General features: G+C 45.7%; 2 protein-coding genes across 3 annotated transcripts in view; both read left to right on the top strand.

Annotated features, from left to right (window-relative positions):
• The window catches only part of MARCHF6 (membrane associated ring-CH-type finger 6), a 72,811-nt gene extending 69,314 nt beyond the window's left edge, over nucleotides 1-3,497 (top strand). For both annotated transcript variants that reach the window (XM_024767202.1, XM_024767201.1), the window contains exon 26: nucleotides 1,816-3,497. In XM_024767202.1, the coding sequence (XP_024622970.1) occupies nucleotides 1,816-1,906 (91 nt within the window). In that variant the 3' untranslated portion in view covers nucleotides 1,907-3,497. The remainder of the gene's footprint in view (nucleotides 1-1,815) is intronic.
• A 6,682-nt stretch (nucleotides 3,498-10,179) lies between these two features.
• The window catches only part of ROPN1L (rhophilin associated tail protein 1 like), a 19,926-nt gene continuing 3,498 nt past the window's right edge, over nucleotides 10,180-26,607 (top strand). Inside the window, exons 1-5 of the mRNA XM_024767198.1 lie at nucleotides 10,180-10,324; nucleotides 10,634-10,808; nucleotides 14,905-15,028; nucleotides 16,214-16,375; nucleotides 26,053-26,228. Of these exons, the coding sequence (XP_024622966.1) occupies nucleotides 10,678-10,808; nucleotides 14,905-15,028; nucleotides 16,214-16,375; nucleotides 26,053-26,228 (593 nt within the window). The 5' untranslated portion in view covers nucleotides 10,180-10,324; nucleotides 10,634-10,677. The remainder of the gene's footprint in view (nucleotides 10,325-10,633; nucleotides 10,809-14,904; nucleotides 15,029-16,213; nucleotides 16,376-26,052; nucleotides 26,229-26,607) is intronic.

Raw genomic sequence — 26,607 nt, 5'->3', positions numbered from 1 at the left:
ACAGTCAGTCCGGCACCAGTGCAAAAGAGACACACCCTCGGGAGCTGCCTGCAGCCCAGTGCACTCTATTATCTTTCCCCACCGTTGCTTCGTGCAGAAAACCGTTGAACTCGGACTCGACAGAGGGCGTGTCTTGTTCACCATTATACATCCACAGTGTATCTGCCACAGGGCTTGATCCCGAGGAGGTGCCAAGTGTGCGTGTGTGCGTGTGCGCTAGGGGCACGAGAGGCTGCTGGGGTAATAGAACTGGCTATGGGTTCAGAGTCTCGTTTTTCTGCCCCTGAGTTACTTTTCGGTCTGGGGCAAGTTTACCTTGCTTTTCTCTCTGTGCTTGCTATCTTGATGTGGTTTGTGATTACATGTGTGTCAGGTAGTGCCATGTGTATTATCATGTCAGATATTGCTCAGTTGTCACTGTTCAAAGCGTTTACAAATTCCTCACAAGTTGAAAAAACACCGGTTGGTTGGGGGACAGTGGGATAAGGAATGATTAACTTCAGGAAGAGAATCAAGAAGACAAAAAGAAAAGGGGTGAAACAGTGAACTCGTGATGAAGAAGAAGTAGGGTTAGTGGAACGTTTTAAAAAGTGAAATGTTAGGCTTCTTGGCGTAAATTGCCAGAGTACCTCATGAGACCTGTTTGCCAACAGAAAAGGGATAGATGAAAGTCAGGGTGAAGGAAGTCACGGGGAAAATAAAAGGTGCCACACGGAGCCCTCCACACATGCCAGGCCTGTTACTGAGGCTTTTGCCTGCTTTCTGTTTCTTACAGCAACCATAGGACTATTGTTCTCATTTTATTGAAGAGCAAACTGAGCCTCAGAGACCCCAGCTCCCTGGCAGCCCTGTCACGTGCTGGCCTCACTCTCCTCCTCTTACACAGATGTGTAAAGTCCTACCGGGCACGTCTTGGTCTGCACTGTTGCCTCCAAGTGGGTCCCCGTGCCCGCTTGAAACCATCACCCACCCCCGCAGCTTGTTGCTGTCAGCGTTGTCACCCACTGTTCTCCCGGGTCAGCCTCCAGGCCCTTCGCCCACGGTCACTGCAGCCCACCACTACTGCTCCCCCCAGCTCCTGCTGGCATCATGGGGACGCTGTGTCCTGGTGGAGGACCTCCAGCCCTGTCATCCCATCCATAGGCACTTCTGTCTCCGTTTCTGCAGTCCTGCTCCCTTTGCCATCACCTCTCATAGGTTAGGAGCACTTAATACTCTTTCTTGGACCATAACCTCCTACCTTCTGTCAGTCACTTGCATACAGTCATTTCTGTGCCCTCTTCCTTTGACCTCCTTGAAATCTTTGTCCTTTGATTTCTCCTTTTCTTTAGAACTAGAGCTTTTCAGGTTTTACTCTCCTCCCTACCCAGCTTTCTGATTATCATATTTCCAGTCCATTTCTTCAGATCTGTCCACTTACCTGTTTTGTAAAATATGATCCATAACAGATAAATCCCCTGAATAAGTTTATTCTACCTTACCTACCTCTGGCCTCCAAGAGTCAGTTTATGAGGGCCCCTCACCTATGGACCAGAGCCTGTACTCCACTGCACAGCATCTGAGGCCTTCTGACATGTGCTGCTCTCATATCTTCCCATAAATCCATACCTTTGCTATGAGATGCCTGCTTTTGTGCTGTTTGCCGGTATTCATTCTAGACTCCCCTTCTACCTACCTAACTATTGAAGGGTTTTAAGTGGGAGTGAAGTGATCTGATTTACATTTTAAAAAATGTATCACTGGCTGCTCTAAGGAAGAATGTTTTAGTAAGTAAGATCACATAAGAGAGTAACCACCCTGTTTTTAAAAACCTAGGTACCTTGTGGGCCAACGCCTCGTGAACTATGAACGGAAATCTGGCAAACAAGGCACATCTCCGCCGCCTCCACAGTCGTCCCAAGAATAAAGTGGTTGTCTCAACTACGTTGACCTTCCCCCGCCTTTACGTGTCCTTTTTTGTGGACTTCTCTCTTTGGAGATTTTCCCCAGTGATCTCTCAGCATTGTTTTTAAGTTAAGGGTATTTGACTTGGGTTTTCAGCATTCAGCAAGCAGCAGTGCGAGGCTCTGCTGCCCTTCCTGCATCTTCTGACATCATTGCTGTCTGAGGTCTGTATATGTGTAAATAGAAGTTCCTGGATACCCTAAAACATTGGATTAAACAGAATGTGCATTGTACATCTTTAAACAAAATGTATATTAATTTATTAAATCTAGTTGTCACTTTATTTTGGACCTGCTGTGATCTTGACAGGAAATGTGCCACAGAGCCATAGTGCAGAGGCAAGACTTCTTAATGACGTCTTTTGGAATGCAATGTCCTGGTGTTCCTAGCAGTTCTTATTAAGTGAACTGTACATTCTGTCTTGGCTGTTCAGACCTTACCAAGAACGTAAAAGGAAGCAAGTAGAAATCAACAGTGGAGTGTCTGTGGTAAGAAAACATGAACTTGTGCTTCACTGTCAATCGTTTTTGGAAGTTATTTTGTATAACACCAAAGCTGTTGTACATTTTCTACTGCCTGATTTTTTTTCATGTGTCTGTGTTTGTAATATTGTATAGTATCTTGTGCTAGGTGAGGAAATTATTTTTAATTTTGATAATTTAATATTCCTAGTGATCAGCATCAGGAGTTGGGTTTTGTGTTTGTTAGGGGCGTGTCTATACTTAGAGAAAAGAAGAAGTCCAAAAGAAGGTTTTTCCTTAGATCCTCCAGCCCCCTTTTCCCACACACAGCTGTCTTTTCGTCAGCAGTGGCCAAAGTCATGGAAGATCATAAATCTCATAGGATAACATCACCAGTGATACTGCATCTTCCTGGAATAAGGACATACTGAAATGTTTTGTCAAACGTAGATGGGGTTTGTGGTCTTAGATTGACAGCGTTAGAGAAGACGGGTTAGAACCCCTGGTCCTGCTGGTTAGTGCATCATTGGGTGAGGATTAGGGGCAGTGCATTTCTCCAAAGTTTCCAGAGCTTTTTGTTTACAGAATAAAACTATAAATAAAACCAACTTGATTTTATTTGACCAGAAGGAAGCTGACTGAGCTGGCCTTTTAACATAGGAGTACAGAATGTATTTCATTGGAAACATGCTGTAAAAATCTCAGAAAGCAGAACACTTAGAAACTTGGTTTTCCTTTATAACCAAAGCTTCAAGTTAGAAGTTTAGAGAAATAGAATGGTTGGGCATGTGATCCAGGTTTTTAATGGTGATGGTATATTGTAAGGGTAGTGTTTGTTTTTGAATGATAACTTAGTTCTCAGAGAAAATGGACAGCATAGATCTTAAGAAACCATAAAAGAATTTCCATATAGTATTAAAACCCATAGGCTTAAATCTGAGAATTTTTAAAATATGAGAGTCAGCCAAACATAAGTTACCAAAATCAAAAGCAACACGTTCTGGTTGTTTTATATTTCAACAATTTTTCCTGAAGTGGTAAGTGATTACTTTAAAACATCAGTATCAAAAAAAAAAAAAAAAAAAAAAAAAACTCGACATAGGATTCAGTGTTACAGTTTTTGGCACTTTGTAGTAGCCCTTTCTCATATTTGAAATAAGGTCTTTGCTAGCCCTACCTTTACTTAGAAATTTAGTCCTACTGTAAAAATTAGGAGCATTTTAAACATAATGCCACCTGTCATGGTGTATGTCTATATCAGTTGTTCTCTTTGGGAGAAAAATATTATCAAATTGGGCATATAACTTGATCGTGTTAATTTAAGTTTCTTTTTTAATTTTTCAGAGAATTTGTAGATCTTGATATAAAGTTATTGGAACACACTTATCTGTTTTACCAGAAAGAGATCTAGGCAGATATTACAAAAGATTAAAAATTGTTATTCTACAAAATTTTAAGTGAATTTTATCAGATATTTTGTAAAAAAAAAAAAAAAAAACACCAGGGGACTAAATAATACACTACTTAATAACCAAGAGATCACTGAAGAAATCAAAGAGAAAATCTATATATATGAATGGCCAAAAAGTTGCCCTCCATTTCACTGGCAGATAACTTTATCTTGTCTTACTTAAGGATTTCCCCTGGTTTTTCAGTTGTGCTTTGTCCTGTTTTTTTCAATAAGGTGAATACTTTCATAAGGAAAGCATTTGCTGGCATACTATTTACTTGGGTAGCATCAAGATTTTATTATTAACCAATAGTCTTATAAATATTTAAAACTTCTAGTTCAGAAAGTGCTAGTATTGCTGCCCTTCTTCATGTAGAATTAAAAAAAAATAAGTGTAGTTTTGCTTCATTTTACATTGGGCTAAGACTGTCTTCAAGGAATTTAATTAGGAAAGAAGACCTTTTTGCTTTATTTTTACTACTTATAAATTGAAGACAAATCAACATTTGGGGTTAGTTTTACATGACCAGTTATCAAATGGTCATAGTACGAAGTATGCAGTTGTTCATTATTAGCAAATTCTGTTTGATTTTTAAACTATTAAGTACTAATAGTTGAGATGAACACTGAAGAAAAATGCCAATGTGAAGTTTGTGTATAGCTAGCCTTAAAAAAGCTCCATGTTTTTCGGTGATTTTTTTTCCTGTTCTCTGGAGAAACAGTGGAGATTGGACATCTCAATTCCAGATGTAAATGAAAAGTAATTTTTATTTCAACATTTAATATAACTGTTATTACTGTGGATTCTTGTCTTGTGTTTTTTCTTTCCCTTATTCAAGTAATAGAGAAGAACTTTTTCTCAAATGATTTGATCTTAGATGATATGTCCTTTCTGTATTGGCAAAATGCTACTATTAAAGTGTAATTCTTGAATTTAGGTTGAATTGATGACTTTTTAAAACAAAACAGTGAAGCACTGGACATTGCTACATTGGATTGCATTTGCAAACACACACACACACACTCATACACTCACCCACTCACTCACTCTGAAGCATGTTGCACCAGTATAAGAACACTGGCACTTTTTTAAACGTTGCAAGTGAGCTACTTACTCTCATTTTCAGGATTGAGTATTTTAAAGCTCTCTACTTACTGTGGTAAGTTTTTTATATTGTAAAATTAAATGATTATGTTTAAAATACTCCTTTAGAATGTTACCTATTCAGTTGCCATCAAGAAGAAAACGACTGTCTTACTACAAAGGTATTACTGAAGCCTCACTTGTGGAGATTCTCTAACTTCCTTGTATCTACTTAATTAACGTGCCCCTCAATCAGATGTTTTCCTTTCAGTCCATTACTGCCCTGTGTCATTTTTTTAATCAATAAAACAGCCATCACGAGTAAGGGCTTCTTTCAGGTAATCCCCAACAATATCTTTGGCATTTAATACAACATAAAGATAAGACAGGATACATCTGTTTTCATTCCCATCTATTTTGTATGAGTGCCTCATTTTGTAGTCATGAAATTAATATAGTACCTTAAATGAAAATGTAATGACCATAAGGCCTAGAAATGACTGTTGTAGAAGCTCAATGAATAGAACATTTACTTAGTTGGGATGTTAGTTTTCTATTAAATACCTTAGATACCCAGACCAACTTTATGTGTATATATTCTAAAGTGCTCCCTTTTTTATGTGGTTGTTTGTTGCCTTCTGAGTTGAGAGAAAAATTGAATAAAAACGTTAGTTGTAGCCTAGTTTTTTTGGTTTATTTTTGCTTTGTTGCAAGATTGCTTCAGAATTATGAAATGTGCCTTATTAGTTGGCACAGGCAGATAATCCAGATTGTTAAAAGTATAATAATTATGGAAGAAAAAACTCAAGTTACATATGATTATAGCTACTCCGTTCTAAGTAGGAACTTGAAAGTATAGTTGCAGAAGACACACCTTCCCCCTCTCTCCCTCCACTGTGGTTACAGCCCATCCTCACTGGGAAGAGCGAAGCCCTTCTTGTGCCACAGGCAGGATGCCACCCAGCTCTGCGCCTCCACTACAAGATCTGAGTGTAAAGTTTCACCAGGTTGTCTTTTAGGTGGAGATTTGGATAGAGTAAAAGTCCACTTCACGTACTGATCATATGTATCAGAGAAAAAGGAAAGGGTTGCTTGAGGTTTTTAAAGTGCTCTTTGTGAAGAGATCCTTTTGTTTCTATTTTTTGTTTCTAGGTTCAAAACTTTTTCTATGATTTTGAAAAATCATTTATGCATTTTTATTTATTTCAAATGCAGTGGTGGTAGGTGAAATGCTATTTGATCCATAGGGCATGTGTAATCTGTGAAGTTGAACTTTATTGCAAAGGAAATTGTACAGTGAAATCTCAGAAAGTGGCCATGAATTCCCTCCTCCCACTGTGCAGTTTGCAGCCACTCTTGTTGCGAACAGAGCCAACATCACGAGTGAAATGAGGGTCTGAGGAGGTGAATTCTCCCCAGCCCCACTCTCATTTTTTTTGGTGTCTCTTTTGTTTCCAGCACTGTACTTAGTACTGTAGTAGAATGAGGTATGGGGTCTGCCTTCAAGGAGCCCAGTTAGAATGGAAAAGAACAAAAAAATGAGCAGAAGTTTCCATTGTAGGTATGAGTCAAATGCCACAAGGAACACAGAAAGGACTCACCTTGGGCGAGGCTGTGATGACCTGGTGGCGCTCAGGTCCTGTTCTGTGTATACAGGCACCCCTCCCACACACCCACACCACAGTTCCTCTTTCACCCTCTTGCAGTCTACTTCTGCTCAGTCCCACATGGCACTACAACTGTCTGTATGTCAACAGCAGTAACCCACTTTACGTTGTCTAATGGTCATTTTGAAATTTCTTCCTTTACATATGTAACAGTGCCATGTCTTTCTGCTTCTCCATGTTTGTTCAGTAACTTTTCTTTAGGACAAGAAGCTTCATACCCAAGAACCCCACTCATTCACTCCTTTCTTTGCTTAAATGGAGCAATCCCTTCTGCTAGCTGCACAAATCCAAAGGTGTGATGGAGCAGAAAAGAGAGTCCAGAAATAGACCTACACGTATACAGATAGCTGCTTTTTGACAAAGGTGCAGAAGTCAAACAAATAGTGCTGGAGTAATTGGACGTCCAGATACAAGATTAAAACCTGATCCGTATCTCAACAGTTGTAAAAAATAACTCATGGATTACAGTGCTAAATGTTAAAACCCCAAACTATATAACTTCTAGAAGAAGACCAAGGGGAAAATATTCAACCTTGGGTTGTAACCCCAAAAGCACAATCCATAGAAGAAAAATTTGATGAATTGGGCTTTATCAAAATTGAGACCGTCTGCTCTTTGAAATACAATGTTTAGAGAAACAAAAAAGACAAGACATGGAGTGGCAGAAAATATTTACAGAACATTTCTGATAAAATGCATTCGGAATAAAGAAGTCTCTAAACTCAGTAAGAAAACCTATTTGCCCATTTTAAAAATGGGCAAAATATTTAACACACTTCACTGAAGAGGATATGGATCTATATATATATATATATGGCAAATTACATGCGAAGATGTTCAACAGAATTAGCCATAAGTAAAATGCAAATTAAAACCACAATGAGATGCCCGTTCATACCCATGAGAATGGCTAACACTAAAAATACCATACCACGTGGTGGGGAGGATGTGGAGGAACCAGGAACTCGCCCCGCTGGAGGGAATGTAAAATGGTACAGCTGCTTTGGGAAATAGCTGGGCAGTTCTTAAAAGGTTAAAATCTGTTTACTTACCACTCCTAGGTCTTCACCAAAAGAAAACATGTAAGTCCGTATGAAGACTTAAACACGTGCGTGTTCATAGTAGCTTTATTTGTACTAACCCAAAGCTGGAAGCAATCCTCGTGCCCATCAACTGATGAATGGATAAATGATTATCCATATAATGAGATACTGCTCAGCAACAGAAAGCAATTCACTATCCGTATATACAGCTTGGGCAGATCTCAAAATGATGCTGAGTGGAAGTAGACAAAAAGTGTACTGTGTACTTTTCATTTATATAGAATTCTAGAAAATACCGAGTAACCTACAGCAATCTAGAAAGCAGATCATTGCGGGTAGGGACGTGGGGGGATTTCACAGGCATGTGAAGAGACGGGGCGGAGAGGACGCACGTGTGTGACAGATGTGTTCACTATCTTGATGGAGTTCTGGTTTGACATGTCAGGGTGTGCCAAACTGCAGTTTAAATTGGTGCAATTTACTGAATGTTAATTACACCTCAGTTTTAAAAAGTATTATGTTCATACATTGTCTTTGACCATTTCACACCTTCCTCTTCCTCAAAGTGCCACCTTCTCTACCTTCCTGACTTTTGGCTGATGATTTTTATTCCTAATTCACTTAGAAGATAGAAGCAATCAGAACAGAACTTTTCACAAGTTCACACCCTCTGCCCCATCACCCCCTGTGTTTATTGTGCTCCAGGCAGCCTTCCCTTTTCCACAACAGGTCAAACCTCAGGGCCTTTGCATTTGCTGTTTGCCATGCCTTAATATTCTTCCTCCAAGCTCTCCCCAACCTCCTTGTTTCTATACTAAAATGTCTTCCTTAGGGAGGCTTATCTGAGATTGTAGCTACTTGGGCATTCCTGTCTCCTGCTATATTTTTCTCTTTCATATTAACGTACAGTTTACCTATCTTGTTTGTATTTGCATGTTTTTCCCTCACTTGAATGTAAGCTCCAGAGATTGAAAAAAAAAAAAAAAACTATTTGGGGATTACTACTGTATTCCAGGACAGTCCTGGGACATATTGGGTGTTCTATAAATATTGTTGGGTAAGTAAATAAATGAATGAATCAGAATAATGTATATATGGTTAAAATAAAACCTGAAAGCCATCCTCCAGAGGTTAGCACTGTCAGTAGCTTGGTGTTTGCTTCCAGACTGTGCTCTGCATAAGCATTCGTTCACTGATGCTCTTATCAACACGGGTGGTACGTGCCCTGGGCTGCTCTGCAGGTGGCTTCTTTCACTTTATATTTCTGAGCATCTTTTTATGTCAGTACATAAGTAGCTATCCCATTTTAAACTTTTAGCTGTATTGTATTCCATTGTGTGGATAAGATTATGATTTAAGTTTTCTGAAAGGCAATTGGTTAACCCATTTTATTACATGCTATAGTAAACATTTTTGTCCATATTACTTTACTAGTATTTCTGTAGGATAAATTCCTAGAAGACTGCTAAATCATCAAACATATTTAAAGTGCCAAATTGCCCCCAAATGTAATAATTAACACTCCTCTCATCAGTGTATGAGATTCCTCGTTTTCCCATATCGTCATCAACATTAAATAGTGCCTATTTTCAGTTTTGCTAATGCTGTTAACTTGGAAACGTGTGTGTCTTCATTTGGTAGGTAAGTTGCCCAGTAGAGTTGTTGTGTTTGGGGATTGATACCTCTAGGGAAGGAAGGAGGGCTTGTCACTGGCCCCTCCTGAAGACAGCTCATTCTAGTTCTTCACCTTCGTGTCGAGAGGTGAGCAAGGGGAGGTGGGTCTCAGGGCCTGTTTCATTCAGTGTGGGTGTTAAGGGCAGCTGCAGCAGCCAGCCAGGAGACCCCTAAACTAGGTAGGATTCACACCTTGTACGCTGCCCTGGTCAGCATCCACCAGAAGGGAACAGTTTCTCCTACCCCTGGACCCAAAACTATTGTATCGGAAAAGGTAGCTTATTTTCTCCTAGACCCGATTAGATTGGCTCAACCGTCCTATCTTACTTAGGAAAACAAGTTAAATAGAATCTTCTTTTAGCTGGAAACTGCCCACTGTCTAAACTCTTAAGTGGCTTTTGAACTGCCAATGAGTTCACTAAGTGGTGCCGATTGGGCCACGGGAACAGCACTTGCGAAGGCGTCGAGGTCAGACACGTCTAGGACAGACACGTCAGTCTGGGAAGGCAGGGGCCAGATTCCTTCTGGGAGGCCCGTGCTGCGCGCACACACCAGCCTCCAGGACTTTAATGGCTTCCTACCTTGCAGTCTACGAGGTATCTCGCTCCAGAGCTTCATGGAGGCCTTGCCAAGGAAAGGGGGGGGGGGGCCCTTTGTGAATTCGCCGCTCACATTTGGCAGTGGGAAACCTATCAAAAGGCCCTTTCCTAAGAGAAATGTTCCGCTCGTGCAGCTGTGAGCTATCTGTTAAAGCAGAGGGGGCGCCGAAGCCACACTGGTCAGGCGCGTTCCGCCCCCGCCTCCAGCACCGGCCTGAGGCCGGCTTCGGCTCGGGGCCTGTGCGCGTGCGCGACGCCAGAGGGGCAGGGCCCGCGCGTGTCTCGGTTGCCTGGATACCGCTGCGAAGCAGTAGCTGCGGCTTGCGCTCTAGTTGCCGCGTCGCGTTTGTTGCTAGAACTGGCGGTCGGTCCTCATTTTACAAGGAGCCCGAGGAGGAACGGGTAAGAGCCCTCGTCGGCCGTCCGCGCCTCACGAAGCCGGCCTCTCGGCCCGCCCCCAAACCTAGGATTCCGGCCGGGCCCTGGCCCCGGCCCCACCCCAAACCCGGGGAAAGGCGGGAGGCCAGGCCTGGCCCAGTTTAAACCCGGAACCCCGACCTGGTTCAGGATCCCGGACCTCGGTCCCGCCCCAAACTCCCGTCCTCCCCCAGGCTCCAAACACCGGACCCGGGACCCCGGCCCCTGAGCCCCGTGGCCGTCGTGTCTCCCCCGCGCCCCAGGCTGACCAACCCTCCCTTTCTCGCTCCGCAGCACACCTTGATTCTTCCCAGCTTGGTCCTGGTCTGCGGAGAGCGATGCCTCTTCCCGACACCATGTTCTGCGCGCAGCAGATCCACATTCCCCCGGAACTGCCGGACATCCTGAAGCAGTTCACCAAGGCTGCGATCCGCACCCAGCCCGCCGACGTGCTGCAGTGGTCCGCGGGGTAAGCGCCCCAGGGCCAGCGCCTGGGAGAGCTGGCCCGTCCCCGTGCCCAGTCGTGCCTAGTGAATCCTCCTTCCTGGACCAGTGGTCCAACGCTCGGGACACTTAGGGTACCGGCAAAACTTTCACTTTAGCATTGGTGGTATCTACACCGAAGTATCATCTAGGAAACATCCTGGTTTATTGACCACGAGACCAGAAATTACTGCAAAATGCTCATTTATCTACAAAGCAATGACAGCTCCATTGTTGGAGAGTGGTATTTATGCAGGTAGACTAAAATTTATAAAGCAGTTACACTGAGTAAAAAGTTTCTGCATTGTGTTACAAAGTCAAACTATCACAGTTTCTTTATTTGTGAAATGATTTTTACAAGGAGGAATCTTATGATGATGTTCCTTGTCTTCAGAGAACCCTTCAGGATTAGGTACCTGTTGAGTTTATTGGAACCAGAAGGGCTGGTTCATGTTGGGGTAACCATCCCAAGGCTGCTATAAGGTCAAACTGCCCAGCTTAGTTCACAACACATGAATCTTCGCAGTTTCTTGCAGCAAACATTCTAACCATTTCCAGGAACAGACGTTAATACTTTAAAAGTCACAACTCAACCGACCTTACAACCATTAAAATAAACCCTGTTGATTTTATAGGAAGGCTCTTTGTCCTTTTTCAGTAAACAAATTCAGACTCGGAAACTCAATTTTGTGGTCCCAAGAATCAGTATAAATTTAACTTAATATTTTTTAGTAACTAGCCTGTCAAATTTTGCTGACCTTCCCTAAACCGTGTGACCAAAGTGAATTAGTTTCCTATGACTGCTGTTAACAGATAACCACCAAACATGTTGGCTTAAAACAAGAAACGTTTATTCTCTTACAGTTCTGGAAGCCGAAAGTCCAAAATCAGTTTCCCCAGGCTACAGTCAAGATATTGGTGGGACTTTGCTCTCTCCGGAGGTTCTAGGGAGAGTCTGATCCCTCCCCTTGCCTTTTCCAGCTTCTAGAGCTGCATTCCTTGCCTTGTTTGGCTCCTGGCATACCTCCATCGTCAATACTGTGGCATCCTCACATCTACCTCTGCCTCCCTCTTCTAGGGACACTTGTGATTGCATTTAGGAACCATCCTGGTAATCCAGGATGATTTTCCCATCTCAAAATCCTCACTCGGGCTTCCCTGGTGGTGCAGTGGTTGAGAGTCCGCCTGCCGATGCAGGGGACATGGGTTCGTGTCCCGGTCCGGGAAGATCCCACATGCCAGGGAGCGGCTGGGCCCATGAGCCATGGCCGCTGAGCCTGCGTGTCCGGAGCCTGTGCTCCGCAACGGGAGAGGCCACAACAGTGAGAGGCCCGTGTACCGCAAAAAAAAAAAAAAAAAATCCTCACTCAATATCTGCAAACTCCCTGTTACCGTGTAAAAGAAGATCCACAGCTTCCAGGATTAGGATGAGGATATCTTTGGGGCCCTTACTGCACCTGCCACCAGAGGCTACTGGTTAATCCAGCACTTTGCCTTCTGACAAATGCTTCTGTCTATTGCTTCTGAAAGACTCTCTCAAGGTTCTTGCCCAAAATTGTGGCCTCTAGTATTAACCATTATTCAAGCCTAAATAAGAGATACAACTGATTCATAAGAGTTTATTTGTTCTCTACCAAACATTCCAAGATTTAATCTTATTTTTTCTTGGAACATTATATTTGGTAACACTTTAGAGACAACTATTTTAAGCTTCATTTTAATTTAAAAGGCTTAATCGAGAAATTTCTGAATGTTCCATGCAGCTAATTACTCTTAAGAGCAGTTTTGGAGTTTAGGAGAAAAAGCAAGCATTAGTCATGTATCCCAACTCTCTCAGAACAGAATCTGTTAGGGAGGGATGTCATCCAGAAGAGGGTTGGTCTTTGAAAGATTTTGTAGCGATTGGGGTTAAGACAAGGCAGAAGAGGAAACAGCGTATAACACGAGGGCCACGACAGGAAGGGAAAAGCAGCGGAAAGCAAAGCAGAAAGCTAGGGTGCGTCTGGAAGAGACTGCTGTGGAAGGTTCCAGCACGCATTCAGGGGAGGGTTCTTCTCAGACGAGCCTCACCCCCAGCCTCTGCCACGACGCAGCGGCTAATTGGCTGTACGTGATGCTGTCATTGAGTCCTGAAGGCTTGTGCTCACGTGCGCCTTATACTGGAGGGCATGTGACACAAGTTGGCCTGGCCACTCAGGCAGGCTTCCTCCACCTCGGCTCTATGGCTGCTTTGGAGTGACATCTCTTTGGGGGGCGTGGGGCTGTCCTGTGGATTAGAGGGTCCTTGGCGGCCTGCTGACCTGCCCCCACCAGGTGCCAGAAGCACCATCCACCCCAAGTTGTGGCGACCAGAAGTGTCTCCAGACGCTGCCAGTGCCTTCCTGGGGGAAGGGGTGCTGCGCTAGAGGCTGGGCCGAGCCTGGTGATTGGTTTGACGCGTGGTGAGGAGTAAAGTCCGCGAAATCGTTGAAAACCCTAATTTGGAACATGGCATAGTGAAGCACCCCCTCAACCTGGCCCTGTAGGTCTTGAGGTCCACGTTTGTCTAACTGCCTGCCTTTTAGCTTTCTCTCAGACTATTAAATTCACAAAATATGACCGGACTTGTCCTAAAAGCGTGAAAACAAAGTCGAATTTGAGGGGTGGAGAGAGAAGAAGGGGTGGAGAGAGAAGAAGGGGATGAGATATAACATTTCTATTAGCCTAACAAATACCTATTTATCTACATTTTGTTACATCAGAGATGTCTCTATTTACTCATATCTTTTTTAAAAATTTTATTGGAGTAGAACTGATTTACAGTGTTGCGTTAGTTTCGGCTGTACAGCAAAGTGATGCTATCCATTCTTTTTCAGATTCTTTACCCATATAGGTAACCCATATAGGTTATTACAGAATATTGAGCCGAGTTCCCTGTGCTCTACAGTAGGTCCTTGTTGGTTATCTGTTTTACATAGAGCAGTGTGTATGTTAATCCCAAGCTCCTAGTTTATCTCCCCACCCGCCATTTCCCCTTTGGTAACCATCATTACTCATATCTTTTATTTTTATTTTTATTTTTATTTTCTTTTCGGTACGCGGGCCTCTCACTGTTGTGGCCTCTCCCGTTGCGGAGCACAGGCTCCAGACGCGCAGGCTCAGCGGCTCCGCGGCATGTGGGATCTTCCCGGACCGGGGCATGAACCCGTGTCCCCTGCATCGGCAGGCGGACTCTCAACCACTGCACCACCAGGGAAGCCCTACTCATATCTTTTAAGTTATTACCTGTGGCCCTGGATGATTTAGTGTTTTGTTTTCCTGGATATGTCATTTCTTTGATGGAGGTAAAGTCATGGGGGCAGCAGATGATGTGGCTTCAGCCGCCAGCCCCGGCTGACACGTGCCCAAGGGGAGTAAGTTTCACAGAAGGACCCTGCCTGGCACCCTGCCCCCCTCCAGCCAGAGCCCAGGTGTACACCCTCTCCTGACTTGTTGCCCCAAACTGTCTCTGTGCCCCAGCTTATTCCCAATTTAAGCAGTAATATTTGTGTCCCAGAAGGGAACAATTAAGGAAAAAAAATACTAAAAAAACCCAAAAAAAACCAGGCAGGAAAAGTGAAGGGTAGGGGGAGGTCCGCACCTGACTTAGCCAAACAGTGATTTCCCTGCTCCGGGTGCCTTAGAGCTGAATAGGTGCAGAGGTGCTTGAAATCAAGCCCCTCAAAAAGCAAGGCCAAGCCCCCCAACTGTCAAAGTGGCATGACGGACCATGACCTTGCACTCGGGTCATGCGGGGCCCTGACCTCCACATCCCCTGGCAGTCTCAGGACTCTGATGGCGTTCGCTGGATAAGTGTAGCACCTGTTACCGGGGTCCTGAGATCGCGGCTGCCATTGTCCATGCGGTGCAGACAGAGAAACTGAGGCACGGGTGGAGGTGAAGTCGGAGAGCTGAGTGGAGGAGCCGGGACAGGAGCTGGGCCAGGGCACCCAGCACTGTCCTCCCTCGTCACTGTCGCCCTCTGGGTTCATTGACAGAAGTACATGAATTCAGGGGCTGGTTGTGTGCTGGTGAGCCTTCAGAGATGTCTGTCGTTGTTATAGGTATTTTTCAGCTTTGTCAAGAGGAGATCCACTTCCTGTAAAAGACAGAATCGAAATGCCCATGGCCACTCAGAAAACAGACACAGGCCTGACTCAAGGACTCCTTAAAGTTTTGCACAAGCAGGTATAAGAGTTTGCTATCAGTCAGCTGAACTTGAGATAAAACGCCGCAGAAAGCTCCATGCAAGCCCTGCCTTCCCTGCAGTAAACCTTCAAGGTTTATTCAAAGAAGGAATCTTGGATTCAGGGCCTTTCTCTGGTTTAAAGAACCCAAGATAGCTATTCATGATTATATAGAAATATAAATTCTTTCAAATACCGAATTAAGATGCAAGAGGCTGCTAGACTAAGAAAAATATCTGAAAATATGAAATTTTAGACATGGGAGTTGCAAGATCCTTCTTGAAATACGTGTTTATAAAAACTATGCTAACATGATAATACGCCACCTTCTTCATCTGAAAGACAGATTGCCCTCGGGCGTCTGGCTTCCAGCCCTCCTGAGAGCTCTCGAGACCCACCATCTCACTTGGAAAGTTCATAGAAAGTGTATTTTATCTGAATGATTGGGCTGTATTGCTAAAAACAACATCAGTGGTATAACCCTGAGTTTTAAAGCGACTCGTCCCCATTATACATCTCGAAGTCCTGTGTTCCTTTTCGGGGTGCAGTGACCTCTGGAAACGAGATTTTCCCATTTCTAGTTTTTCTAGATTTTCCCATGTCTAGTTTAAGGGAAAACGAATAACCACTGCAAGGGGTAGTTTGGGAAAAGACATGCTAAAGTTGCTCAAACCTCTTTCATACAGAATATTGCTAGCAGATCACAGGAGTTACCAATTTTCATGAAGTTGTCTAAAAGAGTAGAAGGAATAAATTTATTTTCAGTGTTGAGATTTATCCCATTTAACTGTTAGCATGTTTCAGGGTTGGATTTTATTTGATTTATTGGAGTTTTATTTGTATTGTGAAGTATTTCAGGCAGACAATAGAGAATCATGTACGCCATGTCTGTGTGCCCATTTTATTAAGTCATAACTTTATGCCATGTTTGTTTCCCAGTCCTTTTTTCTCTTGAGAAGTAACTTGTTGCCAGTCTCTAGTTCCCAGCCCCCTTCTCTGCCTGTGCATCCCCTGTCCCCAGACACACACATGCCCCCCTCCCCTCCCCAGGGCTAATGGTGCAGTGAATTCAGAGTTCATCTTTGAAAGGGGATGGGTGCTCTGTTTAAGTCCTCAAGAGAGTTGTATTACTTCTTGGGGCTTTTAAACTTAACGTAGATTGTGTCATGCTGTGTTTTCTAAACAGTGTAGCCACAAGGAATATGTGGAATTAGCAGATCTTGAGCAGAAATGGAAAAATCTGTGCCTGCCAGTAGAAAAATTCAGAGCTCTTTTGCAGTTGGATCCTTGCGAAAACAAAATCGAGGAGATAAAATTTTTAGCACTTGGATGCAGCATGCTTGGTGGGGTATGTACCTATAAATAGCATATTAATAATTCTGTGTGATCATAGGCCTGGCTTAAAAATAATTTAGGTGTTTCAGTAACTGAAGGAACACTTTCATTACTTTAGTAATCTCTTGTCTTAGAAAGCCATTTTTTTTCAGATGTTTATTGAATTTTAGGCTTATAGTTACTTTAGTTTACAGAAGTTAAGTACTTATGAATGCCTCAATTTAAAACATGTTAACAGTAGACAAACCATATAGATACTGTTAAAATGTGTTTAGTTTTTAGAAGAGAATGCATCAGTGACTTTTATTAAACTACATGTCACTTGGTAAATGATAATATGTTGCCCTCATCTGTGCAAAGAGGCATAAAATTATTTTCTATTTTAGTTAAAATCTGTTATTAGTAACTAATACTGTAGATACCTTGCTGATGTTAAAAAGTATAACTCATACAACTTAGGAATGAAGACACAGGGAATTCCCTGGTGGTCCAGTGGTTAAGACTCCGTGCTTCCACTGCAGGGTGCATGGGTTTGATACCTGGTTGGGGAGCTATGATCATCCCACAAGCCAGGTGGCTCGGCCAAAAAAAAAAAAAAAAAAGACGACGAAGAAGAAAAAGGAATGAAGACACAGATGTTCCTTAAGGGAGGTGGGTGTGGTAGGGAGGGGGTGGAAGTCTAGAATCTCTCTTTAGCCTTAGTATTTGAGTCACCCTGTGAGACACAGGGGTCAAGTGCAGGGAAAGTTACCACTTTAAGTTTGTGAAGAAAGGGGTTGAGAAAAGAGAGCTAGCTCCCTTTACTGCAGAGACGAGCAAAGTTTGCTACCCTCTCCCTTCAGTCTTTGGACCCCAGAGCACGTAACTGGCTAACTCTTAGTCCTCACTTCATGGGGTGCCCTCATCTCGGGTCCACGCATCAGCCTCCTTAATTCTGTTTTAACTTTTAAGAATTACTTTATGTAACACTACCTCGCGTGACCACTAACACAACTAACTGCCTGCAACTAACCTCCACCCCATCCCCCTGCCGCCCACACCTGAAGCACCAGCTCCCCTGGTCTCACGCTTCCCATTGATCCCATGCTGAAGCACCAGCTCCCCTGGTCTCACGCTTCCCATTGATCCCATGCTGAAGCATCAGCTCCCCTGATCTCACGCTTCCCATTGATCCCATGTGGACCCCAAGAAATACATCATTTAATTTCAGTTGGTTTTAACTTTATGTTGTTACTAGTCTTCTGGAACTTTTTTTCATTCCCAAGTAGATTTCTCTTTATTCATCTGTATCATTACAGACGCCGTGGTTCATTCATCTCCTCTGCACTCTGTGAATATAGTGAAATTTACTGGTTCTGTTAGTGGTCCCAGTGAGAACCTCTGAAACCCCAGTGAAGCCGGGTGTTAGGCTGGTCGCTCCCTTTTGCTGTGTACCTGCCCACAGGTGGTGTTTCCGGTCAGCCATAGAGAGAGCGGTCAGCCCTGGGCTGGACACCTCAGACCAAGTTCCCTCCTCTAGGCTCAGAGGCCACCAGGGAGAATCCCAGCGGGGTTTCATTGGAGGAAATTTTTAAAAAAAATAAATTATTTATTTTTGGCTGCATTGGGTCTTCGTTGCTGCGCGCGGGCTTTCTCTAGTTGCAGCGATCGGGGGCTACTCTTCGTTGTGGTGCACGGGCTTCTCATGGCGGTGGCTTCTCTTGTTGCGGAGCATGGGCTCTAGGTGCGCGGGCTTCAGTAGTTGTGGCACGCAGACTCAGTAGTTATGGCTCACGGGCTCAGTAGTTGTGACGCACGGGCTTAGTTGCTCTGCAGCATGTGGGACGTTCCCGGACCAGGGCTTGAACCCGTGTCCCCTGCACTGGCAGGCAGATTCTCAACCACTGTGCCACCAGGGAAGCCCTATTGGAGGAAATTTTTTGTTGCTTTGTTCATCTGGAACTCTGGAAGCAAGATTTTAATAATATAAAATTAATAACTAATATTTGATTTTATGGTTTGCTCCTCTAAACTTAGTTGTGAAATTTAGATTTTTTTTTTTCTGTACCTGGGCCTCTCCCATTGCGGAGCACAGGCTCCGGACGCGCAGGCCCAGTGGCCATGGCTCACGGGCCCAGCCGCTCCGCAGCATGCGGGATCTTCCCGGACCGGGGCGTGAACCCACGTCCCCTGCATCGGCAGGCGGACTCCCAACCACTGCGCCACCAGGGAAGCCCCGAAATTTAGATTTTTATAATGATGAGAAGTTACACTATTTCATATTTGGGGATCCATCTTTGTAATTTCTACCTCCCTAATCAGGAGAATCAGCCATTAGATTTCAAACCAAACCAAGCCTGTTTTGTAAGATAAGACCTCTTACTGTGTGTGAGGTGTGACACTAGATGGAGACATTTGTTAAGGATGGAGCTTCCTTTCTGAAGTGACTACTGAGGAAGGGACAGGGAAACAGCACACACAGGCTCCTCTATTCTTCCTATAACGTGTCACTTATCCCCGTCAGCCAGCGTGGGACCCTGCCCTGTCCCCTGAGGAAGCCACCTCTGCCAGGAGTCTTTGCTGTTGGCCTTTGACTCTCTCCTGGTGCCAGTGGCCCCCTTCTCACTGTGGAAAGCGGGGAACCTTTCATACTTTCATATCCAGGTGAAGTTCGCAGCCTGAGGTGCCAGCTCTGCCCTGGCCTGCCCACGCCCCGTACCCCAAGTGCAGGGCTAACAGCCGTGCTCTGGGTCCCCGGGGGCCAGGAGGAGCCAGGCCCAAGGCGACACTTGTTTTGTTGATGCACCGAGTGCCCGCATTGGCGGGGTGGCTTGGAGATGCCTCCGGAGCACGGTGCTGTGGCCTCTGGGAGACGCTGCTTCATCTAGTTTGGCATCTTAGCATTTGTCTTTATGCTTCAAAAAGAAAACCTTCAAAAAGGAGCAGATGAAGAAGGGAGGTGAGGAGGAATCTTTCGTGGGTCACTGCTGTCCACCTCGTCGCACACAGGACTGCTGTGAAATTGGACGCTGGTCGCTCTGCCTGGACGTGTCGTAGCGACTCCTGCTGCCCCGCCCACTCCACGGCGTCTCACGGCTTGTGGCTCTTCAGTTGCTCTTCGGAGCCACTCTAGTCAGATGAACCGAGTTCTCTGCAAAGATTGGAACCTCAGATGTCTGAACCACATGCGTCGTTCACCCTTTGTTCCTCCCACGGATGTCTGTCAGTGTGGCTTTTTGTGGGCCTCACCGAGTGCCGAGCATCCCGACACCCCCTGCCCGTGGAGGGATGTCTGGTACGTCATCGAAGCCCTGAGCGCTGCTCTGGTTTTCACATCGAAGCTTCAGACGGGGTGGGGGAGCGTCGGGGGCTGGCTGTGTCTGTGGGCACCTCTCCCTTGCCGGGCGAAGCGAAAACAAGTCTGTGTTGTGATCTTCACCTTAGGTTTCTGCAGCCCCATCAGGGATCCTAAGCATTTAAGAGGTGGATCAACATTTGTCATCTGTTTTTTTAAGTATGGACATCTTTTTTGTAATGTAAAAACTTGTGGCCCAAGTCCCCATTGCACCCACACACGACTGACAAAGCCCGTAATGACAAACTACCCACCTGCCTCTGGTTCGGGTTTGAAAAGCCTTTGCACGTCATTCACGAGAGCATCCCTCCGTGTGTACAGCTGCCAACATATGCGTGTGTCACGTAATTTCCCATCAGAACGTACTGCTTACGAACGGCCAGCATTTCTAGGGTTCTTACCAGGTGCGGGAATGTTCGGAGCCCTTTGTCTGTTTTCTCTTTAGTCCTCCCAGCAGCCCTTGGAGGAGAGTCCTGTTCTCCGAATCGCAGGGTGGCGAGCTGTGGGCAGAGGCTCGGCGCCGCAGGTGGAGGTGGTCGGGCAGGATTCGGACTCAGACCACGGGCTCCGGAGATGCCGCCACCGGTAGACGCGGGGGGTGGAGGGGCCCCTGAGGATACCCCTGTAGCCCAGGGAGTGCGCCGCCCTCAGGTTGGGACACCGTGTCAGAGAGTAACATCTCCTAGGCCTTCCCGCTGATACCGTTTTATATCCTCACGTGATCCGCACCCCAGAAATCTTTGTGTCAGCCTCCCAACAGCTCTGGCTCTGGACCAGCTGCAGTCTGGTCGCTCTGCCCGCACGCGCCACAGAGACTCCTGCTGCCCCGTCCACTCCACGGCGTCCACTCCGCCTGTTGGGTCCGCTGTCTGTGACTCGTCGAGATGCCCTGTGCGCTGCAGGCAGCGCCTGGCTCGCTCCCGGCCGCTCTCCCCGGGGCCCCCCGTTCAGGGTCCCGCTGGGCCTCTCGAGTCCATTCTGAGACGCCCACCCCTGCGGCCAGTGCAGAGATGTGGCCCTGACGTGAGTGCAGGCGTCCAGCCGCAGGCACGTTTAGGAACTGCCTCTGCTGGCCAAGCAGCTGATCGTGGGCCCCCGGGCTCACTGCCCCACAGGCTGAGCGTCTCCTCTGTGGGGAAGGGGGGTGGGGTTGGCGGATGCTGGGCCTGGTAGCCCCTCCGTCCCTTCAGCCTGATGGCCTGGCTTCACTCCAGCACCATGTCCGGCCAACTGGAGAATGTGTGTCTCCCTGCGGCACCGGCCATAAGCCCCAGGACCACGTTGTAAATTAGGAAAGCTGCGAGGATAAGGAAACAAAGGGTCGCAGGCTTTTTAGTTTTTGTTTTTAACATCTTGATTGGAGTATAATTGCTTTACATTTTTGTGTTAGTTTCTGCTGTATAACAAAGTGAATCAGCTATACGTATACATGTATCACCATATATCCTTTATCTTACGTCTCCCTCCCACCCTCCCTATCCCACCCCTCTAGGTGGTCACAAAGCACCGAGGTGATCTCCCTGTGCTATGGGGCTGCTTCCCACTAGCTATCTATTTTACATTTGGTAGTGTGTATATGTTTTCATCTTGTTTATGGTTTCCTTTGCTGTGCAAAAGCTTTTAAGTTTCATTAGGTCCCATTTGTTTATTTTTGTTTTTATTTCCATTTCTCTAGGAGGTGGGTCAAAAAGGATCTTGCTGTGATTTATGTCATATTGTTCTGCCTATGTTTTCCTCTGAGAGCTTTATAGTGTCTGGCCTTACATTTAGGTGTTTAATCCATTTTGAGTTTATTTTTGTGTATGGTGTTAGGGAGTGTTCTAATTTCATTCTTTTACATGTAGCTGTCCAGTTTTCCCAGCACCACTTATTGAAGAGGCTGTCTTTTCTCCATTGTATATTCTTGCCTCCTTTATCAAAGGTAAGGTGACCATATGTGTGTGGGTTTACCTCTGGGCTTTCTATCCTGTTCCATCCATCTATATTTCTGTTTCTGTGCCAGTACCATACTGTCTTGATTACTGTAGCTTTGTAGCATAGTTTGAAGTCAGGGAGCCTGATTCCTCCAGCTCTGTTTTTCTTTCTCACGATTGCTTTGGCTATTTGGGGTCTTTTGCGTTTCCATACAAGTTGTGAAATTTTTTGTTCTAGTTCTGTGAAAAATGCCAGTGGTAGTTTGATAGGGATTGCATTGAATCTGTAGATTGCTTTGGGTAGTAGAGTCATTTTCACAATGTTGATTCTTCCAATCCAAGAACATGGTATATCTCTCCATCTGTTTGTATCATCTTTAATTTCTTTCATCAGTGACTTATAGTTTTCTGCATCAGGTCTTTTGTCTTCCTAGGTATTTTATTCTTTCTGTTGCAGTGGTAAATGGGAGTGTTTCCTTAATTTCGCTTTCAGATTTTTCATCATTAGTGTATAGGAATGCAGGAGATTTCTGTCCATTAATCTTGTATCCTGCAACTTTACCAAATTCACTGATTAGCTCTAGTCGTTTTCTGGTAGTATCTTTAGGGTTCTCTATGTATAGTATCATGTCATCTGCAAACAGTGACAGCTTTACTTCTTCTTTTCCAATTTGGATTCCTTTTATTTCTTTTTCTTCTCTGATTGCCGTGGCTAAAACTTCCAAAACTATGTTGAATAAGGGTGGTGAGAGTGGGCAACCTTGTCTTGTTCCCGATCTTAGTGGAAATGGTTTCAGTTTTTCACCATTGAGAACGATGTTGGCCCTGGGTTTGTCATAAAAGGCCTTTATTATGTTGAGGTAAGTTGCCTCTATGTCTCCTTTTTGGAGAGTTTTTATCATAAATGGGTGTTGAAAGCTTTTTTGCATCTATTGAGATGATCATATGGTTTTTCTCCTTCAATTTGTTAATATGGTGTATCACGTTGATTGATTTGCATATACTGAAGAACGCTTGCATTGCTGGGATAAACCCCACTTGATCATGGTGTACGATCCTTTTAATGTGCTGCTGGATTCTGTTTGCTAGTATTTTATTGAGGATTTTTGCATCTATGTTCATCAGTGATATTGGCCTGTAGTTTTCTTTTTTTGTAACATCTTTGTCTGGTTTTGGTATCAGGGTGATGGTGGCCTCGTAGAATGAGTTTGGGAGTGTCTCTCCCTCTGCTATATTTTGGAAGATTTTGAGAAGGATAGGTGTTAGCTCTTCTCTAAATGTTTGATAGAATTCTCCTGTGAAGCCATCTGGTCCTGGGCTTTTGTTTGTTGGAAGATTTTTAATCACAGTTTCAATTTCAATGCTTATGATTAGTTTGTTTATATTTTCTATTTCTTCCTGGTTCAGTCTCGGAAGGTTGTGCTTTTCTAAGAATTTGTCCATTTCTTCCAGGTTGTCCATTTTATTGGCATAGAGTTGCTTGTGGTAACCTCTCATGATCCTTTGTATTTCTGCAGCGTCAGTTGTTACTTCCCCTTTTTCATTTTAATTCTGTGTTGTAGGCTTTTAAAAACTGAGATTTGGAATCAGTGCTGCTGTGTGACCCTGAGCTCAGGCCACAGGGCAGGAGAGAGACCCCCCATGGTCCTGACTCTGTTCAAAGGGTCAGTCAGGATATTGTCCACATTGCTATTTTCCTGCAGCTAAAAGGGACGTGACGGGAGCTGTGAGGTGGCTCATGGTGTCGTCACGAGAGCAGCTGTAATTCTGAAACTGGAAAAACCCACGGAACTGGCGCTGGAGATGCTCAGGAGGCCGCAGCGCCCGTGTTTCTCGTGCGTCTCCGCTTGGATTTGGGATCCGGCTCAGGCGTGCACGCCGGGCTGCTGACAAGTGCAGCCACCTCCTCCTGGACGAATTTCCAACCAGGGAATAATGGGCAGGCGGTTGGAGAAGGGGGCGCTGGCCAGGGAGGGGTCCGTCCCTGTGGCTGGTGAGCAAGTAGCCTGACAGCCCACAACCCTTGGAAGTGAGAAATCTGTTGTAGGAAACAAAGTCTCCAAACCAGGCAAGGTGCCTCATGAATCCTTTTGGGTGTAGAAATTGCTGCAAATCTTTTTGTCAGAAACGTCAACACTGGTAATGTCATCTCGCCCTTGCAGAGGGACGTGATGCCAGAACACTTTGATGTGTTTTTTCCTTAAATAGCTCTTCCTGGGAAGCGCTGGAACGTCAGTCACCCAGCGCTCCTGTGCAGGCTCCTCACCGGCTACCTCCCCCCACCGCCCCAGGCCCCGCCCTCGCGACGACTGCCCTCCGCTGTGTGGGCTAAAACAGCAGCATCTAACGTAGCAGTGCGTCCCTGAGACGTTTCAAGCAAGGAGCCAGTAAAATACACAATTTTGTTTTCACCAAGTCCTCCCTCAGGACAGCCTGTCGGGGGCCCGGCGTGGGCAGTTTTCCTTGGAGAAATGAATGCCGTCATTTTTCTAACTAGAGCATCGTTCTGCCCGCAGAGTTGGGCTACTCTCAGGACTGTGCCATTGCCCCAACCCCGCTCCAGTGCATTCTGTCTCAGCAGGGCTGTCGGTCGGGGTGGGGCATGGCTGGTAGCTTTGCAGACGCCCCGAGTCCCAGCTGATGGCGATGGGGGAGATGTGCTCCTATGGTCCAGCCGAATGCCTGGAACCCAGGCATGTGTAAGCCCTGTCACTCGCTCCCCGAGCCAGCCCAGGGACTGTTGGCAGTGGTGGAATGTGGTGGTCACGGCCAAGCTCAGGAGGTTGGCTGCCTGCATCCCGTCCCAGCTGGCTTACCTGGGACAAGTTACTCAGCCTCTCTGGGCCCCCTTGGCCTCATCTCATGAGGTTACCGTAACGAGTAAATGAGATGCCAAGTCAGGCTCTCAGAGGGTCCCTGGGACGTGGAGGGTGCCAGCCATTCGCAACTTCTGTGCAAGAACCTCGTTTCAGTCCCCCTGCCTTTCCTCTCCTTCTGCCGGAAGCACAGGTGATTTTTCTCTGATACTGACCATGAGAACCTGGTCCAGCTCCTGGCACTCGAAGAAGCAAGCTGCCGTGTTGTAAGAGGACCTCAGGGAGACCCCCGTGTCGGGAACTGCAGGCAGCCTTTCAGAGCTCAGGGGGGTCTCCGGCCAACAGCCAGCAAGGGTTCAGCCCCCTTCCAGTCCTACAGCCCCAGGGAGTGAGTTCTGCCCTTCCCTAAGGGCGGCTGCAAGTGGATCCCTCACCAGTCGAGCCTCTGGATGAGAACCAAATCCTTGCTGCCACCTGATTGGAGCCTCACAGAGGGCCCGGCAAAGCAGTGCCGAGGCTCCTGACCCGCAGAAACTGAGAGAGAATGAATGTGTTGTTTAAAATTTACACAGAGCTGGCTCCAGCCCTTTGCGTGTCCCTGAGGCCATGGGATGTATCTCCCCCACAGTCACTGTTCTGGTCAAGCAGGTCTGCGTGTGACTTTCCCTAAACCTGCACCTTTCCCCTGGGGACTGTCCTCTGTAGCCATCCCACTGGTTTTTTCTTGCTGTTTCTCCTTGTGAGTGCAGCCCAGATTCATTCCCACGGGAGCTTCTCTGGAGGGTTCTAGTCTGTCTCCTAGGCTTGCTGTCTGAGCTCTGTCCTCCCTACAGTGGCAGCTGCTCGATATTCGTGCCACCAGGGATGTCCCAAGTCATTCCCATTTAAAAAAAATTTTTTTTAATTCTTTTATTTTTTTCCCCATTAGATTTTTTTCTATTAAGGTATAGTTGATTTACAGTGTTGTGTTAATTTCTGCTGTAAGAGTCATTCCCATTTAACATAAGATAAAATCTGGGGGCTTCTCTGGTGGCACAGTGGTTGAGAATCCGCCTGCCAATGCAGGAGACACGGGTTCAATCCTTGGTCCAAGAAGATCCCACATGCCGCGGAGCAACTAAGCCCGTGCACCACAAGTACTGAGCCTGCGCTCTAGAGCCCGTGAGCCACAACTACTGAGCCCATGTGCCACAACTACTGAAGCCCGCATGCCAAGAGCCCATGCTCCGCAGTGAGAGAAACCACTGCAATGAGAAGCCCGCACACTGCAATGAAGAGTAGCCCCCGCTCGCCGCAACTAGAGAAGGCCTGCGTGCAGCAACAAAGACCCAACGCAGCCAAAAATAAATAAATAAAATAATTAACTCTATTTAAAAAATAAATAAATAAAATAAAATCTGGGAATCAAATTTTTTTCAGGCCAATTACAATACATCTCGATCAACCCTTTTCATTTTCTTTCTTAAGGCAATTATAAATTCCCCTAGTTCTTAATTCACACCGAGAATGTACTTTTGAGAGAACTTCTGTAAAATGTACTCAGGTGTTTATTCTGCTGCTGTCTTTCCTTTCAGTTTAGTGAATCCCGGTAGTAACCGTTTCTCCACCTGGTTTGTGGTGTTTCTAGTCATTGAACACTGCGATGAAGCACCTGTGTGAGATCCTGACTGCTGACCCCGAGGGGGGGCCTGCGCGCATTCCCTTTGAGACTTTCTCCTACGTCTACCGTTACCTGTCGGGACTCGACTGGGATATACCTGCATCAGACACGGAGTCCTACCTCTCCTCTCTGAAGGACAGCGTGTAAGTGCTCGAGGGCCCAGGAACGCAGGTGTCTCGGTGGCGGGACGACTTCCTTCTTCCCATTCTTCTCTGCTCTCAGATAACGTGGTACCCGCGAATCCGGCCTTTTGTAGAAGGGAAGGCGGCACACGCTGTGCCCCGATGTGTCACTTAGTGATGCTGAGGATACCCGGGCCTCGGGAGGCTGTGCCGGTCTCTGCAGACTTCAGAGGGAGACAACTTATCCCGTCCTTAAGAAACATGTATCCAAAACGCATCTTGATTCTTAAACACGGGATGTCACATGGTTTAAAACCGGGGCATGTTCAAAAGTAAGAATTCATTTCTCAACAATGAAACACCGAATGGGTCCCTGCAGGTGGAGGGCGTGAGGGAGGAG

Source organism: Neophocaena asiaeorientalis, unplaced genomic scaffold, assembly GCF_003031525.2.
Source record: "Neophocaena asiaeorientalis asiaeorientalis breed wild unplaced genomic scaffold, Neophocaena_asiaeorientalis_V1.1 scaffold112, whole genome shotgun sequence".
Classification (NCBI taxonomy): Eukaryota; Metazoa; Chordata; class Mammalia; order Artiodactyla; family Phocoenidae; genus Neophocaena; species Neophocaena asiaeorientalis.
Note: the sequence above shows the minus strand (reverse complement) of the source record. Positions and strands in the feature narration are given on the sequence as shown.